Below are 24,051 nucleotides of genomic sequence, written 5' to 3'. Positions count from 1 at the left end.
CCTTAAAAAACCGCCACTTTTTCCAAATTTTCTTGCTGTAGTTTTCACACCTGAAGATGATTGCTTGTGTTGCAGTCGAAAGGTCGTGATAATTTTATTTTTTATATTTTTATTATTTTATTGTTTCCCTTCTACGTGACTTTACCAAAAGAACCAATACTTTGTATGATTACTTAAATGTTCCGTTAGGAAATAAATTATTTAATAAACATAAAATGACCAACAATCAGAACGACATCGATGATATTTTGCCAAAAACGAGCAATACGATTATCGTGGACATATCGTAGCATCACTATACCGCAGCAAGCACATTGATCTGGCAGGACAGCGCTGTACCGTGCCTTGTTTGGTTCGAATGTCTGATCAGTACAGCTTCTCCTGATTTTTCATGGGGTCGCACTGCGTGTCATTCGACACAATTTTTATTTAAAGCTTTCGTGACTGCAGGGATTCATATTCTTGGTTCTTTCGGTAAAGTCACGTAGAAGGGAAACAATACAATAATAAAAATATAAAACAATAAAATTCTCACTACGTTTCGACTGCAACACAAGCAATCATCATCAGGTGTGAAAACCGCCACTTTTTTCAAATTTTCTTGGTGTGGTTTTCACACCTGATGATGATTGCTTGTGTTGCAGTCGAAACGTCGTGAGAATTGTATTTTTTTATATTTTTATTATTGTATTGTTTCCCTTCTACGTTACTTTACCGAAAGAACCAAGAATATATTCGACACAATGTTTGACGTTTCGCTCCACGCTCTCGAGCTCCTTTGGGATCTACGATTCCGAAGTTCCAAGAATCGTCGGGGACACCATCGTTACCGAACGACACGCAGGTCACAACGCCACAGACCCACGTCGGAGTGCTGCACGATAAATTTGATTATCATGGTTGGCTACGTACGGTGCGAAAGTAGTCTAACATACAGTCTGTTCTCCTATAATGATGCGTGTTTTCATCGCGCGAATTGGATATAACGTGATCAATGTATGAGGGTAAATATATTTTTTCTAACACGGATGCGAATTGGAAAAACGCGATTGAACTAACAGAACTACGTCCGGTAAGTAGGAATAAGTGCTTGTACGGCTGCCTCGGCGTAGCATCACACCAGCCAGTGGGATGCTGTTGGATCCTTTTAGATGCTACCCACGCAACTCCGTCTTTGTAAAGTCTGCGCACGCATCACACGTGTTATGGGGAACTGTGTTTTACCCTATAATATATAAAATTTATTGTCAGGTATTAACGCGATTTTTGCACATAATGCGGTCTTATTCAGGAACGCAACTATCACGTTGTAGGATAACAGACTGCACATTGCAATTTACTCCGTGCACAACGTCATTAAATGCAATTGGAGCCCTCGGCAGGCCTTGTTGAGCTCGTTCGATTTTATTGTTTTGTAACTGTAAACAACACAAACACGACGACGACACCGAATGACTCCATCACGACAATCCCGCGACTCGCTTTTTATACTCGAAGGTTACGCGAGCCCCAAGGGGTCTTGCCCTCGCAACGAAACGCACGTCTCTGTAAACCTTCGCAGCGCTTTGATGCACTCCGGAACAAACTTCAATGGGCCACACGCGAGACGCGGTCAAGGTGTTTTACATGTTCCACGGCGATGTCACTTGTGGCATGAATAAATCCGGGCGGGCGTAACATATTTACACGAGCGCTCGTACAATTATTATCCTGCAAATGGGGCAACGGAAAGCCGAGTCAAATGTTTCACAGTTTTAATCAAACGTCGTCATTCCTACGGTTACAGACAGCGACATTACGGCATGGCGAGTAATACGTAGAGATGGAAGTGCAAACATAAACGCACATTTGCGTCGAGTTGTTTGCAGACGTGACGTCATCGTCGTGGGTTCCGATGGCCACTTCAGCACCCCGCGTACGGATGATGTTTGCCAGCTCTGTGTTCGTTAGAGATGTGGTTGGAAACAACGCTTGCTTGATGTTTAATTTGAATAAGTAGTCGAATGTTTGCATAATTATAAAAATCTTGCATACAATATCATAAAATAGTACAAATTTAAGGTATGAGTATAGTTACTAATATTATCATCATTATCGATATATACACAAATTTAAATAAAGGACACACGTCTTTTCATTTTGTTGTTCGTGTGCATCGACCCAGCCGGGTTTTGGCAACAGACGGCAAAAGTGTTGTTGTTGTTGTCGTCTTTAAGAGACGGAGAGGACACAAACCCTTGCTTTAGTGAGACCATCAACACAGCAGCTTCGCAGCAGTAGATCGGACGGAGCCTCTAGCGCCAGGGCACGTGCCTGGGATGTGCCTGCTGCCACCCAGTAACCAACGGGGATGCATCACCGTGACTGGCTGAAGGGATGTGTAAAAAAAAGAAGCGTATTTTCTATGTGGAGGGAGAGATATGGAGAGGGTGTCTTTGTCTGCACATGTATTATTACTTGTTTGCTCCACAACAACAATGCTGATTATGTTTGTTAGTTGTGCCATATTCCTTAGGGTCCTGCAGTCGTTCTCTGCAAGATTGATTGATTGATGTTTTTGTATTTTGTTTTTGTTGCTACTGTTGCTGCTGGGGTCACGCATCACCACGGATTTTCCTTGAAAAATAACCGGGTAATGAGCGAAACGGGGCCATCATCCGTGTAACAAATCGAATAATGTTCTCCCCGTGGTCGCGTGGATTTTTCTCCGGGTCCTCCGGGTTTTTCCATCCACATTTAGAATCAACAACACGCGTGTAGAGTATTTGGCTGCTATAAATTTCCACGCGATAAGCCACTTCGTTGAGCTATCGTTAGTGATCGGCAGGTCGCTTCTGAAAAGAGCAAGACAGCTCAGTGGGCCTTACCTGGTCAAATCAAAACAACTCGAACACCAAATGTCGTGTCAAAAAGTGGGAACATTTCGAAGAGACTTGCGGCAAGCAGATGGCAACACTTCCCAATTTGGACGCGGTGCCTTATAAACGGGGCTCTACATTAATAATGGTGAGAAACATTCAATATATTTGCTCTGGTGACAATCAATACAATACATAAAATACACATTTGTGTGTTCCCAAGGTGCGAGGGAGGGGATGGGGGGGCAGCCCCCCTGCCCCCAATCCCACTCACCCCCCCCCCCCCCGGATCCACAACTACAGGCATGGGGAGGTTACTAAAGCTATTCAACTCGCCCAACCCTATCGTCCAACAAAGTACGAAACGTACACATCCAGCGGATTCTCGATTTTTGGAAATGGGGCGAGGAATGGCCCAGATAACAACAAAGCACAGATGATAAAAGGCATAAACCAATTATAATGTACCGTACCATGTATGTATTGTTTACTTGTGTAGAATGGGGATACATTCTAGACTGTATCGTAGGTGTTTAGCTTGTTAAAGTAGTTTAATTATCAAAAAGTGTAATGATTCACTTAATATAGCGTCGTTCATGCAAATCGCATCTCACAATCGCTCAGAAGGAACCACAAAGCGAGGAAGGCTGCCAGGCGGTGACACGGTGCCACCACTTTCTCTCTATACGAAGATGTTTTCAGCCAATTATTGAGCGTTTATACTTGTGGGAGGAATCCTGAGCACGCGGGAGAAACCCCACGCACACGAAGGGACAACACGACCCCACAAAGAGGGGACAGATCATATCAGTACCCACTTTGCTATACAGCGTCCTGCTGGCGAGCCACGATATTGCACGTCGATTCTCAGGAACGGAGTCTCGGAACATTTTGTAATTTGTGCAACGATTCATTAACACTCGCTGCTGCCTCCACAGTGCTGCTGCTGCTGTCTCCAGGCCACGTGCGTAGCCACCACCACCGTCCGGCTACTGAGTCACGAGCAGCTGAGGATAGAATCCAGGCACGTGCGGGCCTAAGAGTTGCGAATGAGCGTGGATCGTCACATAATTGCTAATTTCTTCGCAAGCACGGTTAATACACAGCCCAGATAATACACACAAGGATAATCCTGACTTAACTGTAAATAGACACAATTACATTTGCATGTTCACATTAAAATGTAAACATTTTTTTAAAGTCAATCAGGTCGTGCCGACGCTATGCATTGGTCGAAAAGGCTCATCGGCTGATGAGCGAAATTTGTTTTATTCGCATTGCAGGTGAAGAGATGCATCGGACTAAATAATTGATTGAAATTGATCATCAACGCTGCGCGAGACGATGTTGCTATGTTGTTGTAATGTTTGCACTGAGTAGGGCCACATCGCTTCAGTGGAGTGCTCTCGCCAATAACATCTGGCAATGCCAGCGGCGCTTATATAACTGTCTTGCTGATCGATACCCAGAAGGTTGAATCCTCATATTATCACGGTTGACTATGGAGGGTGCGAAAGAAGTTCAACATACATTACATCCAAACCTGTCCGGCGTTTGCCTGCTTTTAGAAATGCTGCTGGAAACCATTTTTTTCCAAAGGCCACTAGGATGATAAACTGAAAACATATTTTATTTTCGTGCGGAGAGTAGAATGTCTATTAAAACTCATACATTTTCTCCCATGATCCTCTGCAAAAAATATCCCAATTGCGCTATCAGCATCATGTCACGAGATGCAGAATCCATTTGGAACTCTGGTGGTGAGCAGTGCATCACCTTGTGGTACACAAGCATAAATATACAAAATCAACACATTCGTTAATAACATTATGTGGCCTTAAAATGAACAACAAAAAATAGGGGACGTTTCAGGCAATGGTCCTTCTTCATAGCACAGAGAGGCCAAATAGAGCTGATCAGTTGGAAACTGCACTATCACTGCATTGTTCACTCAAGACAGAAATGATCATCGCTTTATAGTCAAGCTGATAGTTTTAATTTTCAATTCTGGAATTTATCCAATTGAAATGAAAAAAGCATGTACGGTGATTTGAATTGATTTAGAAAATTGTACAAATGTACAGTATATATATTTTTTTCTACCAAGGCAGCTTTTGTCCTATGGTCTTCAGGGAAAAGTATAACATGTTTTGATGGTTGTTTTTTTGTTCCTGAACGAGGACATCTGGCAATGAGTCACGACAATTTCGTAGATAGGTGACCTTTGTTATGACATTTGAGAGCCCACTGAGGCTAGGATACCTCGTTTTCAAATGAGCTTTTGGTTTAAATAAGTACAGTACAGCACCACAGTAAATTCGTGTCTCTGTCCGGAGAATTAACGCAAAAACTCAGTTAATGAACATCTCATCAATCCACCATGATGCTTTGAGGATTGATAACTCGACAAAGACGCACAACAAATTCAGGGCGCATGCACACACATGCAAATATAAAGATTCACCGTATATCCTTTATAGACTGTTGGGGTAATTGCTGTTAGCGAGCATCTATGAAGGATGACACGGTACACGAGGGGGTGGGTGGCCAGCATCGCGCCTGACCGCCTTTGTCTCCCCAGTGGCGCTGTTTAAACACCGCACCAGGTACTCATTTGAGGTTGATTCCATCTCGGCGATGCACCAGAACCGGTTAAAATAATCGACACTGGTGTTGCTGCAGGCCGTGAGCGCGAATCGAACTCGGGTCGCCGGCTTTGCAGCGTAGCGCGCTAACCGCTGCACTACCGCAAAGACAAAGATCCCCTGGATAGCCTTAACAGACAGTTTAGGCAAGGGCCGTTAGCGAGCACCTATGAAGGCCGGCACGGCACACAGAGTTTGGATGGCCAGCACTACGCTGCACTACCGCGCACACGAGCACACGCACGGGCGCGCGCGTCAAAGCCAGTCCGTGCCACACCCACGCGTCTCGCGAGCGTTCATTTATTTTCTAAATGTAGCCACGACGCTAGGTGCGTGTGGGTGTGTGTGCACACGCATAAAGCAACCACCGCGAGAGTGCCGACAAAACAACATTGTTACAAATTTGTTGGTGATTCTGGTGCTGGCAATGATGGGTTGCAACGAGAACGACACGTGTAATTAAGGGCCATTGCCCAAAACGTCGCCTATTATAAACGTCTAATTTTAATGCACTATGAAGTATGTAGTCAGAAACAGAATATGTATTTATACTGGAGGAATCCGATGAGATATAAAGCTTTTTTTCGTAGATGTTTAGTAGTTTTCAGAAATTCAGTAGTAGGTGCCATTGGCGGAAACGTCGCCTATTATATACAACTTTGCCTTGACGGCCATACACACGCAGCACTATTGACAGGAGGTCTAGATGGATATATTTTGTTGTTGAAATAAATATATAATTAGAGCCACGTCAACACTTTGTTGCGCTGCTGGTAATTGAATTTACCCCCGGTCTGCGCACGCGCAGGGGTGGGGGGGATGTGTGGGGGGGGGCGTTTATGGGAGGGGGGGGGCGTGGGGGGACGTCTATGGGGGATGTGTGGGGGGGGGCGTGTATGGGGGGGGGGGGCGTCTATGGGGGTGCCGATGCGGGGGCTGTCCCACTGCGTCCGGCGTTCCGGTCTGGAGGATTCCACTCACGGACCGAGTCGCACGGCCACGCCGTTTCCCCGGCAGCGATCAAACTCCGCACGGCTTTTTCGTGGCGCTGCCTCGCCCCTTCTTCCCCCCGCCGCACCTCCGATTGGCACGGTTGACTACGTACGGTGCGATATAAGATCAACATAAACTTTCCTCCAAGATCTCCCGATGTTATTCGAAACGAGTAGGCCATCGGTGTGCCGGTGTCACGGTCCAATTTTGCCGATTTTTGTAATAGCAGTCATCGTCCCCTACTGCCAAACTAATAGCCCGCTCACAGCCCAAGTTCTGAGTCATCGTGTGTAGCACAGGGGCACCTGCCTCTTCTAAATGTTTGGGACGAGGTGTGAAACAAAAGGGAGCTGCCCCGTGGTGTCGTGGTCAGCAAACAGGACGTGCGATCCAGAGGTCGGCGGTGTTATTCTATCTCCCGGCACGGCAGTTTACACAAGGGGGGGAAATCCCCACCGCCTCTATCCGCCCAGCACAGGGGTTGCCAACCAACGCAACGAGAAGTGATTTTTTTTTACGAATTCGGAAGAAAAAAAAATCAATATTTCAAGAGCCGCAATGCAAAGTGAATAACGTCACAAAGCGGTCCTTAAAGAGCCGCATGCGGCTCCGGAGCCGCAGGTTGCCGACCCCTGACCCAGCAGTATGAATGGGTAAAACCTTAGTTAGTCGATCGGTAGATCACGTGTGCCGGGGAAATGTGTGGGTACAAATGTGAATTGACCAAAATATTGAAAAGCTAAAGCTGACTCGAGGGTGTGCTCGAGTTTGGTAATACTTCTAAACACACTTCAGTTTTTTTGTACCCAGACCAGGGACACGACATGTGGATTTGTTCTGCGCACACGTCAATCAATCCACCCATGTTACACACTCAGAGCTGTATTTTTTTAATACGAATTTTTTTTAAAAGATATCGTTACACATTTTGGACAAATGGGAAGGGTTTTAATTTCTTAATTTATTCGGGGGCGATGGAATTGACATGCGTGTTGAGCATTTTAAAGAAGATCTCATTAATATTCCTCGTCACGGACATATTACATTGTATTATTGGTTCTTTCGGTAAATTAATGTAGAAGGGAACAATAAAATAATAAAAATATAAAACAATAAAATTCTCACAACGTTTCGACTGCAACACAAGCAATCATCATCAGGTGTGAAAGCCACCGCAAGAAAATTTGGACAAATGCTGTGATTTTCACACCTGATGATGACTGCTTGTCTTGCAGTCGAAACGTCGTCAGAATTTAATTGTTTTATATTTTTATTATTTTATTGTTTCCCTTCTACGTGACTTTACCGAAAGAACTAAGAATATGAATCACTGCAATCACGAAAGCTTTAAATCAAAATATTACACTGTGTGATTACTTGCGTTTGTGTTTTTATGACTTATTGAAAGTTGTTCTCGTTATACTCTACAGCGTTCTGAAACCTCTTTGTAGCTTTCTACATTTGAAAAGTAAATAATGCAATAAAGAAATACAGAAAAGTAGGAACACGACAAGTGCCCAGACTCAATGGGAAAGGCTTCTTGCATCATAATTGGTGACCAGGCTGGGACCATCTCAGCGCTCTGCTAAATGGCAAACTAAAACAAGACCATCACAACTATTATTTCTATTTGCCGTGGCGTTTACCGTTATTTGTGATTTTTTTTGTTCATCGTGTCCGAGCAATGAGTGTGTGATCTCAACACACGACTCGACATCTGTGACAAAGAGCTTCATATTTCATCGGATTTCTCCAGGATACATAAAGATTCTGATTCTGACATTCACGTGCAGGGAGGCAATGACAGCTCATCGTAAAAATGTGTCTCCCCTTCTGTGGACAAACACGATGTGCTTAGGATCGTAATGGAGAAATAATAATCAGAAGCGGCACGTGGACAGATGCAGAGCAGCATTTACCCAATCTCGGAGCGGCCAAGGGTCAAAACTCATAACCACCTCAATTATTTTTACATCAGCGGCTGTCATTGACTCCTGGGAACAATGATTGCACACATGCGCGCACTTTTTATGACTGACCGCATCACAAAAATAATACTCGTGCGTGCGATCGAAATCTCTCAGATGCAAACACCAAAATTAGCTATATATGTCAAACACGCACGCACACAAATGCAAGCATGTACACTGACATACGGCATGCTGAAAACGGATGGAAATTCAAGGTCGCACAAATTTAGGTTTAAAATTGGAAACTGGTAAACGTTGGCAGATAAACATGCGATGGCACCCACACGTCAAGCTCGGGTGTTTTGGAGGCTCGAACGCACGGCCTTAATCATTTGCAAGCGATAGCCGTTTGCGAAAATTGAGTGCAACGGCTGTGCCATTAATTTTGCCGACACTAAAACCACCGATCCGAATTGCAAGTGGTTTATTTTCTGCCAGCAAGGTTTATTAACCTCCTTACCGAGTTGGCAGAGGCGTGGAGCATCGGTTGAAGTGTTTTAACTCACGATAGTGTGGTCACAGTGCTCCAGAGCCGCTTGTAGGAGTTTGCTGCTATAGATGTCCACGTGATACGCCACTTCCACCGCACCTCCGACTAGCAGTTGGCTACGTACGGTGTGAAAGAAGTTCAACATACATACACTGCGTTGAGCTATCATTTGTAGCCAGGTCGCTTCTGAAAAAAGCTAATAGATGAGTGGGCTTTACTTGGTAAGATAAAGAGGTTAGTTTTCGTTACGTATTTTAACTGGTGTGCTTACCTTTCCTATAATTTGCACTTCTATGATGTTTTTGTATTGTTGTTGTAACATTTTGAGCTGATTTTGACACGACCATTTGTTGTTACTTTACACAATACGATGCGATTTTACCAATCGATGTTGTCGGCCGCAGGATGGTGGCACAGCAGAACACTCACTTCCGATGGGCACGGTTGGCTTTGGGTCCTCGGGATTTTCCCTCCACATTTAGAATCAACGTGCATTCAGAGTATTTGATTGTAATACATTCCACATGATGAGCTACTTCATTCAGCTATCATTTGTGGCCAGGTCGCTTCTGAAAAAGAGCTACATAGCTCAGTGGGCCTTACCCTCGTGCCTCATCGCAATAAAAAATGGCATTCCCGCCTCGGGCCTCTGTCTGCGTGGAGTTTGGAGGTCCTCCCCCCGTTCGGCATGGGTTGCCTCCAACTCCTCTTCAGGTTTCCTCACACAGCTAAAATAAACAAACTTCTTCTTTTGTTCTTTCGGTAAAGTCATGTAGAATGAGAATAAAATAATAAATTGATAAAATAAAATAACACAATAATATTCTGGTAGACAGTCTCGTCCCTTCACCTGATGAAGGCCGCTTGTGTTGTGGCCGAAACGTCGTGATAATATTATTGTGTTATTTTATTTTATCAATTTATTATTTTATTCTCATTCTACATGACTTTACCGAAAGAACCAAAGAAGATGAATCCTTGCAGTCACGAAAGCTTTAAATCGAAATAAAACAAACTTACCATGTAACTGATATTGGCCAAAAACAACCCAGGGCTTAAAAATTACGCCAACCTACTGTGAATACTTGGCAGGACCCTCCTTGAAAAGAGTCTTGAGACTCAGTGAGACTTCTACAGGGTAAACATTCGCAATAATAATAGTTTCATTAGATGAAGATTATCACGACATCATCTTCCCATACCTTTGTAACTGTATTTCACGTTTACATTATGTAATATTGTGTCCGTAGCCAACCGATTAACATGGTTGGCTACGTAAAGTGCGAGATAAATTCAACATACATGTGCTTTTCCATACTTCCAGTAAAAATAATGACTTAAAAGTTAATCAACTACAGTTCACTCAACACAAGCCTGCCATAAGTCGTTGTGATCATTGCAGCCTTATATCCCGAAATGTTGGTCACGCTTGAGCCATCAGATACACAGGAAATAACAAAATCGTTAAATTAACTTTACAAACGATGTCATATCGACAACATTCTGTCAATCACTACAGAAACCATTTTTCAAATATTGGATACCAGCTATTTATTTCGAGGTTTAATAGTTGTACTTTAGTTTTTTTCATGAATGTGTTGTCAGTAATAAAAAATATTTTTCGAAAATAAAACACGAAGATAGTCCAGACACGACGACATTTATGAAAAGCGGACTAATACAACGATCTGGGCATTTTATATCGTACGATAAATCTTTGAATCGCCATCGTCGCGGCAACTCTACTCGACGCTGACATTACAGCCCCTTCTGTTGGGAACTCTGGCAGGCCCCCCATGTCACCTGCAGTTGGCAAAGATGAAAACTCGTGCTGCAAGAGCTGCATTTTGTGAAGTCATTGTCACTGAACATGGCAGACACGAGTCTGCTGTCGTTATTTTATGAATCTAGAACAGTGGGCAGGATCATCAGTGCCAATACCAAGCGATAGCACGCTCTCAGAGGCGTGATGCTGGGAGATGCGGGGCAGTGGTGAACACTACCGCAATGTGAACCTCCGCGGCTGAGCTTGATTCCCGGTCTCGGATAACCACATTGGCGAGTTATATCTCTCAACCTTCACTGATCTGCAATGGCCCGCGTGGTAATTCGTCGGATTTCTCCAGGAGAAATAAAGATTCTGGTTCTGAAGTATGGTCAAACAACCTGACATGGCGTGGGGAGGCCTTCATCCAGCAGTGGATTTACGTGACAAAGGGCTTACTTAAAAAATGTATTATACATACTATTATTAATTGTAGGTTTAGAGAATTCCCCAGTATTGTTGGGCAGTGGATACTGGACACACCGCCGCTTTGGCCAATTTAAGGAGCTATTTTGAAATAGTTTAATCGTTCAAAGGTTTCAGTCTCGATGTTTATCCGATCTTACCCTTTTAAATAATTACTATTACCTTGAACCTGTGCAGGGTTCAAGTAGTGTTTTAATGTCAAGTGATAAGGTTCACCTCACTGGGGATTTGTGCACGTTTGGTGGGTTTGGTGCATCCAACACAAGGTGCAGCTGAATCATAAATGGGTGGGCCGATTGTTCCTACATGCTGTGGCCAAATCGCAATGGCCTTTTGCAAAAACAACTCTAAATTTCCTCCCGCGGGGGTTGAGAGAACAAAAGCTTCCTTCCCTACGAGCAAACTCTATTAAGATTAATAGCGGCGCAGAAAGAGCCTAAACGAAATAAATCACGGGAATACTGATGGCCCTTAACCGTCTCCCCGTGAATGCCAAAGGGCACCCTTATTACCGGCGAGGACCGGAATAATAAACACGCCAAGGTCAGGGGTCAACAGGTTGCACTTACCTCACTCTGGAAATCGCAAGGATAATTCGCATTGTAAACGCTACGTGCGAGGGACGGGTTAGCTCGATATAAAAAAAAAAACATTTTAAACTATGATTTTTTTTCAGACTTTTCGATCGTTTACATCATGCTCCAATTTCAAACGCCTACGTGGTAACTAGATTCATGTCACCCGATTCCACGTGAAACCAGAGGCAAAAAACTAGAGGCAAGCAATGTCATGAAAGTGATGTCACTTCCTCCAACGGCATGTTTTCATTCGGATCAATCCGAAAAATATATGAATTTCCTGAAACTTCATATCCAGGCCCGATTTTTTTGTATTTCAAACGGATTCATCTGCTATTTGGAGAGACGTCCCTAAGGCGTGCATTGTAACTGCTAAGAGCTGTCGTCCACACAAGCAAGAACTGCGACGGGTGAATCGCGAAATTCCTCCGCGTCGTGCTCGCTAATTTATTAAGGGATTTGCCTCGAAGAAGGGCAGGTCTCCGAGGGACGGCTGGCCAATTTTTTTTCCCGAGAAAAACCGTGGGAAAAAAATAGATTCCCATCAATTCCTCCGATTCAATCGCACTGCAACTGCGGAACTATGTTCATGGGCACGGTGATAAAGAAACGTTGTCATGCACACACCATCCCCGGATGGAAACAAAATAACAAACAGATCGGATTGAGACCGTTACAAATAGCTGACATGAACCACTGCTGCAATTCCCATTTCCAACAAACAGCTTAAACCTCAACGAGTTTCCAAACCGCTTTGATTACGAGCTGCTTCGCTGCACTTGACATGGCATATTATTTTCAAATGGCTTCTGGCTCTCGCGCAATGTCTTTTTTTTGCACGTAACTTTAAGGGAATCTTCACCGAACGGGATGAGCATGAGATGTCGGCATCTATATCCGGCGAGAAAATTAGGTAACTAACCAGGTGAGGAGCACAAACATGCAATGAAAACGGCAATATCTGGTGCCTTAGTACCATAACGAACGACGGTAGCAACAATTGCATTACCGCGTACAATGCGGCGCTCTCCAATCACAATCATTCACGTCCTTGTCTCCCAATAAAATTGTTCTATTTTTCAACAAAGACACCTTACATTTATAGATATACACATTTCCCGTTTTTTATTATGCGGTATAGTATTTTTTTTTAGCTCTCCTTTTCCCATCCGGGAAAATTTTACAGCAAAATGTTGTGTTTGAGATGTTAAAACTTCATGTCCTTCATGGAAATTCGGGCCACGTAAAATGGCACAATCACGGACCATCGCCTAACGGCACAAAGTCCACAGCTTCAGCAGGAGACTCCACACAGGAAAAAATAATTTCTTCTGATTTCAAATCTCGGCCACTTAAAAAAATTAAATGTCACCCCGTGACACTCCCCTCTGCTGTCCTCCCCCCGGCATTCGGAAACACATTTGCTTGCTCGGCCATGGCGCAAAACATAATTACCTTTATATTGAGAATTGCAGCCAGGTGAGAGGTAACAAGGATGTAAAGAGGTTAAAAATATATAAAGGTTAAGGTCAGCAGAAGTGGTAATTCAAACCCACAACAAACCTCGAGGCGACCCAATGCATTAAAGAAATTTGATTCGATTCAGGAATCAATTGTTATTGTTTTTATATGATGAACAATGCAATGGCAGCCAGTGACTATAGGAGTCGGGTAAAGCCAATACAGTCCAGACAACATTGAAGGTAAAAATAAAATGTGCAACCCTGCAATTCCTCGCTCAAGCTGGCCAGACTTCTTCAAAATGGCCCGCTGGCCAACTCACTGTGGTGTTCACCCAATTACACTGCTGGATTGGTGGACAGGGGCACGGGGGATTTATGAACGCATTTTCCAATCGTTTCAACTTCCGCGCCGGCAAATGGAACCGACCGCTGTGGTAGCAGCATCCGTTACAGTCTTCCTTCGTTATTCACCAACTTGCTATCCACGATTTTGGGTATGCGCGAATAGCATCTGGATCTCTACACGACTGCATGGAGAGAGAGAGAAACTAAGTGATGAGAGATAAAATAATGAGATAAGGTTAGTTCATCCATTTGGCACAGTTGGCTACGTACCGTGCAAAATAAGTGCAACATACAGTACATAAATTACCAACTATAATTTAATATTTTAAAATGTTTATTTACTTTGTTTATTATAACCAATTGATATTGGTTTGTGTTATGATAGTTTCCATGTATTTAAAAGATTATTTACGTATTTATTTAAGATAATTCGTTCAAAAGAAAGTTTATTTCGTATACCAATATAATTATCTCGCGAATTTTCCTATTCACGAGCGTCTTTGGGACGTATCCCTCGCGAATAACTTTACAACATTTTGAATGAACCAACACCAATTCTTACGCACACCACTCGATGCTAGAAATCGACATGTATAGATATATATGAATCTATGGCTCGTTATTATACATCTCCCGGTCAGTTGGCTCAGGGAGTCACGAGAAGCCATCGCATACAAAATGTACCCAATTGAAAAAGATCGATTCTCACACTTGCGATTCCGTGCGAATATCGTGAGCTTAAGAATCAATATTAATCAATTAATGTATGCCGACATTACACCCTAGCTTGTCGCAATAGGTAAAAGATACAAGGAATACGCAAATCTAACCCACTGCAAGTGACCAGCCGATTGAAAATCCATTTTTAATGATGTGTGGACATTCTGATTGGCAAGTCCAATTACGAAAATTAACAACTCCAGGCTAATTTGACCGCCTTAACTAGGCATTAAACCCATGTGCAACGCCTCCGCAGGACCAACATCGCAGTTCGGCACACGCACAACATAACACTTACAGGTATATGTACACAACTGACCGATTTACGAGCATAATTGAACTTTTTCTTTTTTACACAAACTCCGATTAAAAGAAATGGGGTGCTCGTTTTCCCGCGGTTTCCCGCGGTGCATTTCTCCACGAGGCTTTGCCGCGCGTCCGGGAGCACTGCCAGACAACGGATGCCGCCGCCGGGCCCCAGGGACTTGCCCCAGATGATATTTGCGGCTCTGCGTGGGAGAGCGTCAGAGAGCACAGGGCCCGGGCGCAGATGCTGCTCTGGCGCGACCTTGCCGCTGGCGAAGATCGCGAAGGGAATAAACTGTGACGGCTGCGGTCGCTCGCGGAAGAGGACACATTGCTGAAACCCGAAGCAAGCGGTTTGCGCTATGAAAAATAAGAATAGGTTTGACCGAGCTATAAATGCTCCAATACCTGCATTGTCTTTGTGCTGTTCTCCTTTTGGCGTTCTCTCGTCTGACACTGGTGAAACGAGGCTGTCTCCGGTATAGGCCAAACAGTTTCAAAGACAATGCATACATTTATCAGAGCATGTTTGTTTGCATGCCCACCACAAGTGCCTGGGGTTAATGCAGACTTGATTCCTTGCAAAAGGTCTTTATTTGGCATCGTCGTCATGCATCTCGTAAACACCGACGAACCACAGGCAAGAAAGATGGAAGGCAGCCTGGCGGTAAGCCGGTGCCAACAACTGTCCAAGTTGTCGTCCTCTGTATATTAAAGACGTTGTGGCCAATTAATGAGTGATGATGCATTATTACGCTTGTTTATCCAGGAAAGCCTCACCGCGTCTCAAGACTTGTCAGGAGGGTCTTGACAAATTATTCGCAGTAGGGGGGTTGGGGTGGGGGGCGATGTTGTATTTGTGTAATCCCAATTGAGTAATACTTGCAGGTACTTTTTCGGCATTACGATGCTTTGGCCAACGCCAGCTCCAATGTTTTTGTTTTCTCAATCGATGGGAGGGAACCAGAACTCCCACATGGAGCCCACGCAGAACAAGGTGAGAACAGAGAAACTCTGCACAGGAAAGCACCCGAGTTAAGAATCGAACCCAGGTTCATTTTTTTCTGTGAGGTGCCAGTGTTACCACCACGCCACCACTCTGCCACCCTTCTAATAGGGCACCTCAATCCAGTCGCAGCGAATATAAAAAGAGAGGTCTGCAACTTTGTTGTATTTTGGGGTTAAAAGTGGCAATTTGTGCTCTTAATTCCCACGCCGAATTCAGGGCAGGGACTGCCAGACGTGGTGACACGCTCCAGCACCGACTGCATGCCCATCGCCCTGGTTCATCCTCATCGCCACCACGACCATCACCATTTGCTTTACATTTTCAAACTAAGGTCGAATGCGTGTATGCATCAGCTCCGTCCTTCCATCACCATAACTCTCGTGTGGATGATCCAAAGTGAACTAAACGCTGTGAACCAGCCAAATTAATAAAAAAAAACTTGGGAGACACAAACGGGAGCGTAAATGACCGCTGTTTAGACTGCCGCACCATCAGTTTCCAGACTGCCGATTGAAGACCTTTGAGGACAAACGTACGTTGAAAAGCGTCGCATCGTCCGCAACTTGTAAATCTTTAAAAGGAGAGTGAGCTTACGCTAATACGTTAATCTCCGATGTGCTTTAGGGCCACGTGTTATGCAACGTGATGTCCGACGTTTCTCTGCATTTGCCGGGTGTTCATATTGTTTGAGTCTTTCGGTAAAGTCACGCAGTGTTGTTGCTCTATTATTTCCTGGAGTCACGAAAGCTCAAAATCTCTCATTGACATGCTAATTTCTCTACCCCCCCCCCTCTCTCTCTGCCCCCCTATCTCTATATCTAAGGCCTCGACACAGAGGCGTTGTTTCTCTGTGTGCCTATGTGTGTGTCTCTCTCTATGTCTCTGTGTTATCTCTATCTGCTTATGTGTCTGTCTATGTGTCTCCGTGTCTGTGTTTTGTCTCTCTCTCAAATTTAGCAATCTTTGGAACAACGTAATCAACCAGGTAGGGTGTTGACTGTTATGTTAGCCGACTCTCTGTGTTGTATTGCAATATACTTCTAAGTTTACTAGGTTTGTTTTCTCTTTCATTTGTACCTGATGATGATTGCTTGTGTTGCGATCGAAACGTCGTAGTTTTTTGTTATTTTTTTGAACCTATCTACGTGATTTTACCGAAAGACCCAAAGATTATAAATTCCTGCAGTCACGAAAGCTTTAAGTCAAGATTTGCCGCGTGCGTCTTCAAGAGCACGTGGAGCTCCTTCAGCTTTCAGCACGTGCAGCGAAACGTCGGACATCATGCTGTACAACACGTGGTCACGTGCTCACAGCGGTAGCGCGTTTGCCGCTTGTTGCAGAGGTTTGTGGTTCTAACGGGGCAGGCTGCCCTGGTTAGTACTGCGGTGTGTGTATGAGCCGTACAAATGCTATGCGCCGTCTGCTTCAATCACAGTTGATAATCATCCCCTAACATGATTCGCGAGAGTAGCGCCATCGTGTGCCACCGTCATTATGCTCCATATTTTTCAAATTCGAAATATTACACCGCAAATTACTCAATTGGGACTCCACACACACACAGACACAGCAGCGTCGTCCCCCTACTGGCAGACGAATGCCCGCCTGAAGGCCAGGCGCAGTGTCACCAGGTGCCACACAGGGACGGCTACCGCTCGGGGGGTGCACTCCGAGCGTGTCGAGGCGAGATGCGACGACGTGAGTCGCCGCATCTCGTCTCGTGTCCAAGCAATGCGAGCCGCCGCCCACCCCTCGGCCGTGAAGGAGGGGGCAACACCAACCACCGCAACCCAACAGCGCCGCGCTTAGCACGGCTGCAGCGCGTGCCAGCGGGCGAGCGGCCGGCCCGCCGCGTCCCCGCCGGCCCGCACCTCCTGCCAGTGCTGGCGGGCGCGTGGGGACGCGGCGCCGGCGCCCAGAACGACGCGGCCCAGCGGCGACGGCCCCGCTCCGTCGGCGGAGTCGGAGTCGCCCTCCTCCCCCGCCTCCTCTTCCTCCTCGTCGCCGGCTCCCGCGTGCACGACGACGAGCAGCTCGAGGCTGGTGGCGCCGCCGCCCAGCGCCACCTCGAAGGACTCGTTGAAGAGGGCTCCGGAGGAGGCCCGGCGCACGCGGGTCTTGCGCTTGAGCACGCGCTCGCTCCCGGCGAAGGCGCTCACCTTCACGCACGCCGCGCCTGCACCGCACCGCAGCCTCCGTTGAAGGGGGGGAGAAGGGCAAAGGCGCAGCCCTGCGATTGCCTGCGGACGATACTGCTGGTGCAAGGGCGTCCACCAGAGCGGAGCCCTGCAGGATATTTGGCCTATTATTATTCTTCCATGCTGGCCACACGTTCTGAAAGAAGCTGGGCACACGTTCTACAAGAGGCAGGAGTACCCACACGCACCCTTTATAAAAGGGGGGAGTATACAAACGCCCAGCAGAGGACAAGACATAGTCTTAGACAAGCTCTAAATGACACGGTCAGTGTTAGACAAGCTCTAAATGACACGGTCAGTGTTAGACAAGCTCTAAACGACACGGTCAGTGTTAAACAAGCTCTAAATGACACAGTCAGTGTTAAACAAGCTCTAAATGACACGGTCAGTGTTAAACAGCTCTAAATGACACGGTCAGTGTTAGACAAGCTCTAAATGACACGGTCAGTGTTAGACAAGCTCTAAATGACACGGTCAGTGTTAGACAAGCTCTAAACGACACGGTCAGTGTTAAACAAGCTCTAAATGACACAGTCAGTGTTAAACAAGCTCTAAATGACACGGTCAGTGTTAAACAGCTCTAAATGACACGGTCAGTGTTAGACAAGCTCTAAACAACACGGTCAGTGGTAAACAAGCTCTAAATGACACGGTCAGTGGAAAACAAGCTCTAAATGACACGGTCAGTGTTAAACAAGCTCTAAATGACACGATCAGTGTTAGACAAGCTCGAAATGACACGGTCCGTCTTATAAATATCTAAAGGAACGTTAAAGTGAAAGAGTAGCGAGGCGATCTGCTGCTGTTTGCTCCGGCGCTCACGCCCTGCATCTATGAGCAAAGGCTGCACCGGCATTGTTTGACTTGGCGACAGATATTCAGAAATGGGGAACTGAGCCTTGAGCAGGAAGCGGGTTGCGGGGGAGAGGTCTTCCCCCTCCAGCCCCCTCCAGCCCCCTTCCCCAAAGCCACTTGGGTGGAACCGCCACGCCATTGCCGGTAGCTTTAGGTAATCGGGATTAATTGACTGTTACACAAAAAGTTAGGTTTTTAACTAATTGTAATTCGCAAGGCATGTTACCGTCGGAACATTATGACACGCAGTAGCAATTGCAGCGGAATGTTTAATGAGGATCGAGATTACTTGAAACACCCTTGCAGCCAAAACTTAATTGGGAGCGCTAATTGGTTCCATTGGCTCTAGCTTTGCAGTCTTCTTCTGTGAGGTCTCGAAATTTGGAATTCCGTCGCTGGTCTGGACAAGAATTGGATGCCCCTGGGAGACGAAGTGAGCAGCTTTTACGCGGCTGATTGCTCGATCAAAAAAGAAATAACAATTTATGCTGGACTTTGTGAGTAGCTATGATTGCCCTGGAAGTCATGCTGATAGAAATATTTATGGCAAACCTTTTTGTTTTGCTCTCACAGAAAGAAAAAAAAAACTCCAGCTTACGAGACAATGATTCGTGCAAATCCAATTCCAGATTCAAGATTACCTGTTTAATGTCGTAAATAATTGTTTTGTTGATTGAAATAATTCACTTGTTCAGACCACAGACACAAACCACACCGACACGCCACAGCACCACTTGGACGTGTGTGGCGTCTGAATGCCAATGAGGCTCGAAACGCCACGCACGGAACAAAGAGTGGGACGCACGCATCACGTGGATGAGACCGGAGTGGTTCCGTTTGTAAAGCGAGGGGCACCATCGCAACACCTCGATAGGAGAGGGGACAGCCACGGCCAGAGAAGATGACGGAGTTGGTGAAGCCTTTCTAAACATGCCACTCGAATTTCTTTTTTTACTTCACCAGTTAAACCCCACTGAGCTATGTAGCTCTTTTTCAGAAGTGACCTGGCCACAAAGGATAGCTCATCGGAGTGCCTTATCATGTGTACATTTACAGCAACAAAATACACTCATCATGCTCATCAACCATACTCGATCCACAGCTGAACGAAGACCTCCCCAAAGACATGGCCACCTCCCGCGATCTTGCGATGTAACAATTCACCCAGGTACCTGAGCACGACCTGATTTCGTCCGTAATAAAGGTTTTTGTTTTGTTTATATAGTGTCATAATATGTGTCGGTAAACCCACCACCCAACACAACCAATTAGTAAGGTTTGTCAAGTAAACAAAATGTGCCAATTAGTTACTGGTTCAGCACACCAGTGTGTTGGAGGGTAAACCCACAACATGCATAATGGGGGCACGACAACATGTTACACTGAAGTCGTCGCTCCGTCTGCTCAGCGGAGGCATTCCAAAATGCGTTCCACTTCCTTGGCTTGCCACTCGCTCATTATTCTTGACCGTTGACCATCGTCCCGTCGAGCCGTGCCACATCCAGCCCAAGCCCACGTTGGACTTTCTTCAATTAAAAGTTATCGCATTAACCTCTCCATGCACAAAGAAGCGTGGAGGGATGCACACTTGGAATTATGGAGAGGGATAGAAAGATGAACGGATACATTGCACTATATACATAACATCACAGTTTCCGTTAACTTAATGAGTATATATGCCAGGAGTGATTTTTTTAAACAGATGCGAAATATAGTTGCAGTCTGCTCATGATGTCATTATGCCAAAGCCAATTAATTTAACCCCCCCCCATTGCCCCCTATGAACGCGCACACACACACACGCGCACACACACGCACACACACACGCGCACACATGCGCACACGCACACAACAACAGCCATTCGCCACTAAGTAGCAGTGACGTCACCACGACGCTTGTGCCAGACCATGTGCACCTTGAGGCCACGTGAAGTGTCGTACGCCCGTTGGCAGGAGGTCACGGGGCAGACCCAGGTGCCACGGGTCGACTGACTGAGATGACTGAGATGACCGAGATGACTGGCTGATGCACCACCTGTGCCCCCTACTGTGCTAACTTGCTGTGCTTTAGCCACCCGGCGCTCTGTTCGTTGTTGTGAGCGTCGCTCCTCCGCCCTCAGTTGTTGTTTGAGGGCAACTGCCTCCAACTGCCCAGTAGCAGCCTTCACGAGCCTCCTCCACAGAGTCTGGCACCAGTCATTGGCATGTCCACTCAGCTCCTATACCACGTCACTCCATCTCTTCTCTAGCCCGTGCCGCGCCCGTTTAGCCCCCTCGATCCAGCCGAACAAAAGCTGTTTGGGCATGCGGTGATTGGGCATGCGGGCTACATGGCCCAGCCAATGCAGCCTTGCCTGCCGGAGGTGCTTACCGATGGGACTTTGTCCAGATCTTTCGAGGATTTGTGAGATCCTCACACAATCCAGCCTGGTTAAACCCAGGGTTGATCGTAGGCAGGCCAGCCTAAATGTTTCTAACCGGCGAAGATGTTCCATTAGGGGGTCCACGTTTCGCATAGAGAAGGGAGGGAATTATTTTGGCCGAGAACACCCGAAGCTTCATGCGGAGCGACAGACCAGGTAACTTCCACACAGCGTTACGCAACTGATGAAAAGATAATGCCGCTCGACTGATTCGGAGTGAGACCTCTGCTGTTAAACCGGAGCTAGTCATGAGCACACTGCCCAGGTATGGGAAACTCTCCACTCTCTCCACAACTACCCCATCACCGATTGGGAGTTGTGGGGGTGGAGTGCTCGATGGTACAAAATACCCAGGCAGGTGCTTCGTTTTGGTGGGGCTGATGGTAAGGCCCCATCTCTTAGCGGCAGGCTCCAGTTTCAGCAGCAGCGCCTCCAACTCCTCCTCTGAGCGAGCTGCAATTACCAGGTCATCGGCATACATAACGTGGTTGACCAATAGGGAGCCATCCCTTGACCCCACCTGGGCATCGATCAGCCTCCCATTGTATCTGTACCAGATGGAAATTCCTCCGGTACAGCTACTGAAGGCTTCACAAACTACGTGGTCGAAATAGATGTTAAATAATGTTGGAGCCAGAGGACATCCCTGTCGCACCCCAAGGTGTACAGGGAATGGCTCTGACTCCCGGCCACGTAGTTTTACCCGGGCCTGCTCACCATCATGAAGGTCCATAATGAGCGTGAGCAGAGGGTCAGGGACTCCGAAAGCACGAATAACAACCTTGAGCCCAGGCCTACTGATGGTATCATAGGCCTTGACCAGGTCAATGAAGCAGAGATATAGGTCTTGTTGAAATTCCCTACACCTCTGCTGTAGCAGACGGACAGAAAATATGGCATCTGTGCAGGACCGCCCTTTTCTGAAACCACATTGAGGCTCCGCAAGGCTCTCCTCAACGTGCCTAGCAAGGCGATGTTGAATAATCCTTGCCAGGACACTGAGGAGTGAGATGCCCCTGTAGTTGTTACAGTCTCCAGTCACACGCACACACACGCTGCTGCGTGCAGCTCACTTCTGCTCGTTTCTTCTTTCTCTCTTCTCCGTCTCTTCCCTCCCCCCTCTCATCATCACTGCCACCCTCTCATCCCAGACATCTTGGCCCAGTCACCACCCTCCCCACCGCCCCTTCCTCCTCCTATAATTTGCACTCCTGTAGTGTTTTTATATTGTGTAACTGTCTGACCCGCCCCTACTGAACTGCTTTTTTTAGTTTGTTGGCCTACTCCAGCGCACCTGCGATTAGCATGGTGGGCTACGTACGGTGCGAAAGTAGTTCAATACATAGATACATACTAGACATATGTGACAAAGAGCTTCACAGCTCATCAGATTTCCCCAGGATATATAAAGATTCTTACTGCTGCTCGTCTTGAACCGTGCCCTCCTCTTTGTCCGCCTCAGGGACTTCCTTCCAGCCTCACTTCACTCTCCCTCTAATCTTGCTGCCCGTGTCTGCTGCCCTTTAAACACAGATCCTGAAGCAGTCGATTCGTGCTGGATACAGTCACATTTGCAATTGTGATTTGTAACGTTGATCATTACCTGCTCGTCGATTGTTCAATGTTAATGTGCCATTGTCTTGAGGGGCTACTGCTGTGTGGCGCTATCTTGGTGTGGTCTGGAACTGTCTTATTCTTTCTGCTGCCTTGTCAAATGTCGATGAGTCAGACTTGGATAACTCACTAATGAATACATCAATTATAGTGTACGACCTGCTTACCATTTCCTCTTGTTTGCGCTCCTGTCGTGTTGTTGTTTTGTTTGCTGTTGTAACTTGTTGACACGCCCGGACTGGGCATCAATGGAAAAGAGCTTCATAGCTTATTGGATGCCTTCGTCCAGTTATAAATACATATTCTGACTTTTGCGGAATTGACTCTACTCCCAGTCCCATCGTGTGCCACAAGCACAAAGCTTTGGAGCGCTCAATGCGGCGTTTGAGGTTTGCACTTACATCCCATAGTGGGGAAACGCAGCCATTATTATCATTCACACCACGTCCGTGCTCAATTATCGCTTCTAACTGAGGTTTAACTTTAACTCGATAAGCAAATTAACATAAGTCAAACGTAACTTATCTGTTTGGACGAATCACGTTTACGAAAATGTAAAACGGCCATAATAGACTCTCTCTTCCATAATATAGTTTTTTTTCGGGGGTTAGATCACATAAATCTATAAATATGCACTCTAACCTCGTAAATATTTATATATACGCAATATAACCCCAAAAAAATCCTGTATTAAGGATTATATTGGTCGCGAAAGCCTACGTGTTAAACAGATACTCTCATGATTTGCAGCTTTCGTGACTGCAGGAATCCATACTCTTTGGTTCTTTCGGTAAAGTCACGTAGGTAGAAAAATAATAGATACGACGTTTCGATCGTAACACAAGCAATCGTCATCAGGTGGGACAGCCACAGCCTACTTCAGCCTACTTCAGCAGTTTTTCTTGCTGTGGTTGTCCCACCTGATGACGATTGCTTGTGTTGCGATCTAAACGTTGTGATCTATTATTTTTCTACCTACGTGACTTTACCGAAAGCACCAAAGAGTAAAGATACTCTCTTGTTTTATTCGTGCAGATAATGACACTTTATTGCATATGCACATTTTCGTTCTTTGGAATTGTTGCATTTTTGAGGTTTTATTCTGAGGTTATTTTGTATTTATCTGAATTTCTGATCCAAGCCTCCCTTGAAAAATATAAAAAAACACGTGCAGCTCATTGAGCTCTTAGGGTCATCATGGTTACCATCGTCAGCTCTGATCATCATCAGCCCTTCTGGATGAAGGCCTCCCCACACTGTCACCGCCCATCTGCCTCCTGCACTTCAGAGCTCCATCTCCGCCGGGGACGCCCTGCTGGGTTTGTTCTCACCA

General features: G+C 45.9%; 1 protein-coding gene across 1 annotated transcript in view; it reads right to left on the bottom strand.

The window, feature by feature from the left end:
- Positions 1 to 1,383: 1,383 nt before the first annotated feature.
- Positions 1,384 to 24,051, bottom strand: part of LOC116953489 (synaptotagmin-11-like) — a 43,356-nt gene continuing 20,688 nt past the window's right edge. Inside the window, exon 4 of the mRNA XM_032973740.2 lies at positions 1,384 to 17,804. Within this exon, the coding sequence (XP_032829631.1) occupies positions 17,434 to 17,804 (371 nt within the window). The 3' untranslated portion in view covers positions 1,384 to 17,433. The remainder of the gene's footprint in view (positions 17,805 to 24,051) is intronic.

This window comes from Petromyzon marinus, chromosome 52 (assembly GCF_048934315.1).
Source record: "Petromyzon marinus isolate PM22_M1 ecotype Great Lakes invasive population chromosome 52, UKy_Petmar_22M1.pri1.0, whole genome shotgun sequence".
NCBI classification, from domain to species: domain Eukaryota; kingdom Metazoa; phylum Chordata; class Hyperoartia; order Petromyzontiformes; family Petromyzontidae; genus Petromyzon; species Petromyzon marinus.
The sequence above is the reverse complement of the archived record's forward strand: the minus strand, read 5'-3'. Positions and strand labels throughout refer to the sequence as shown.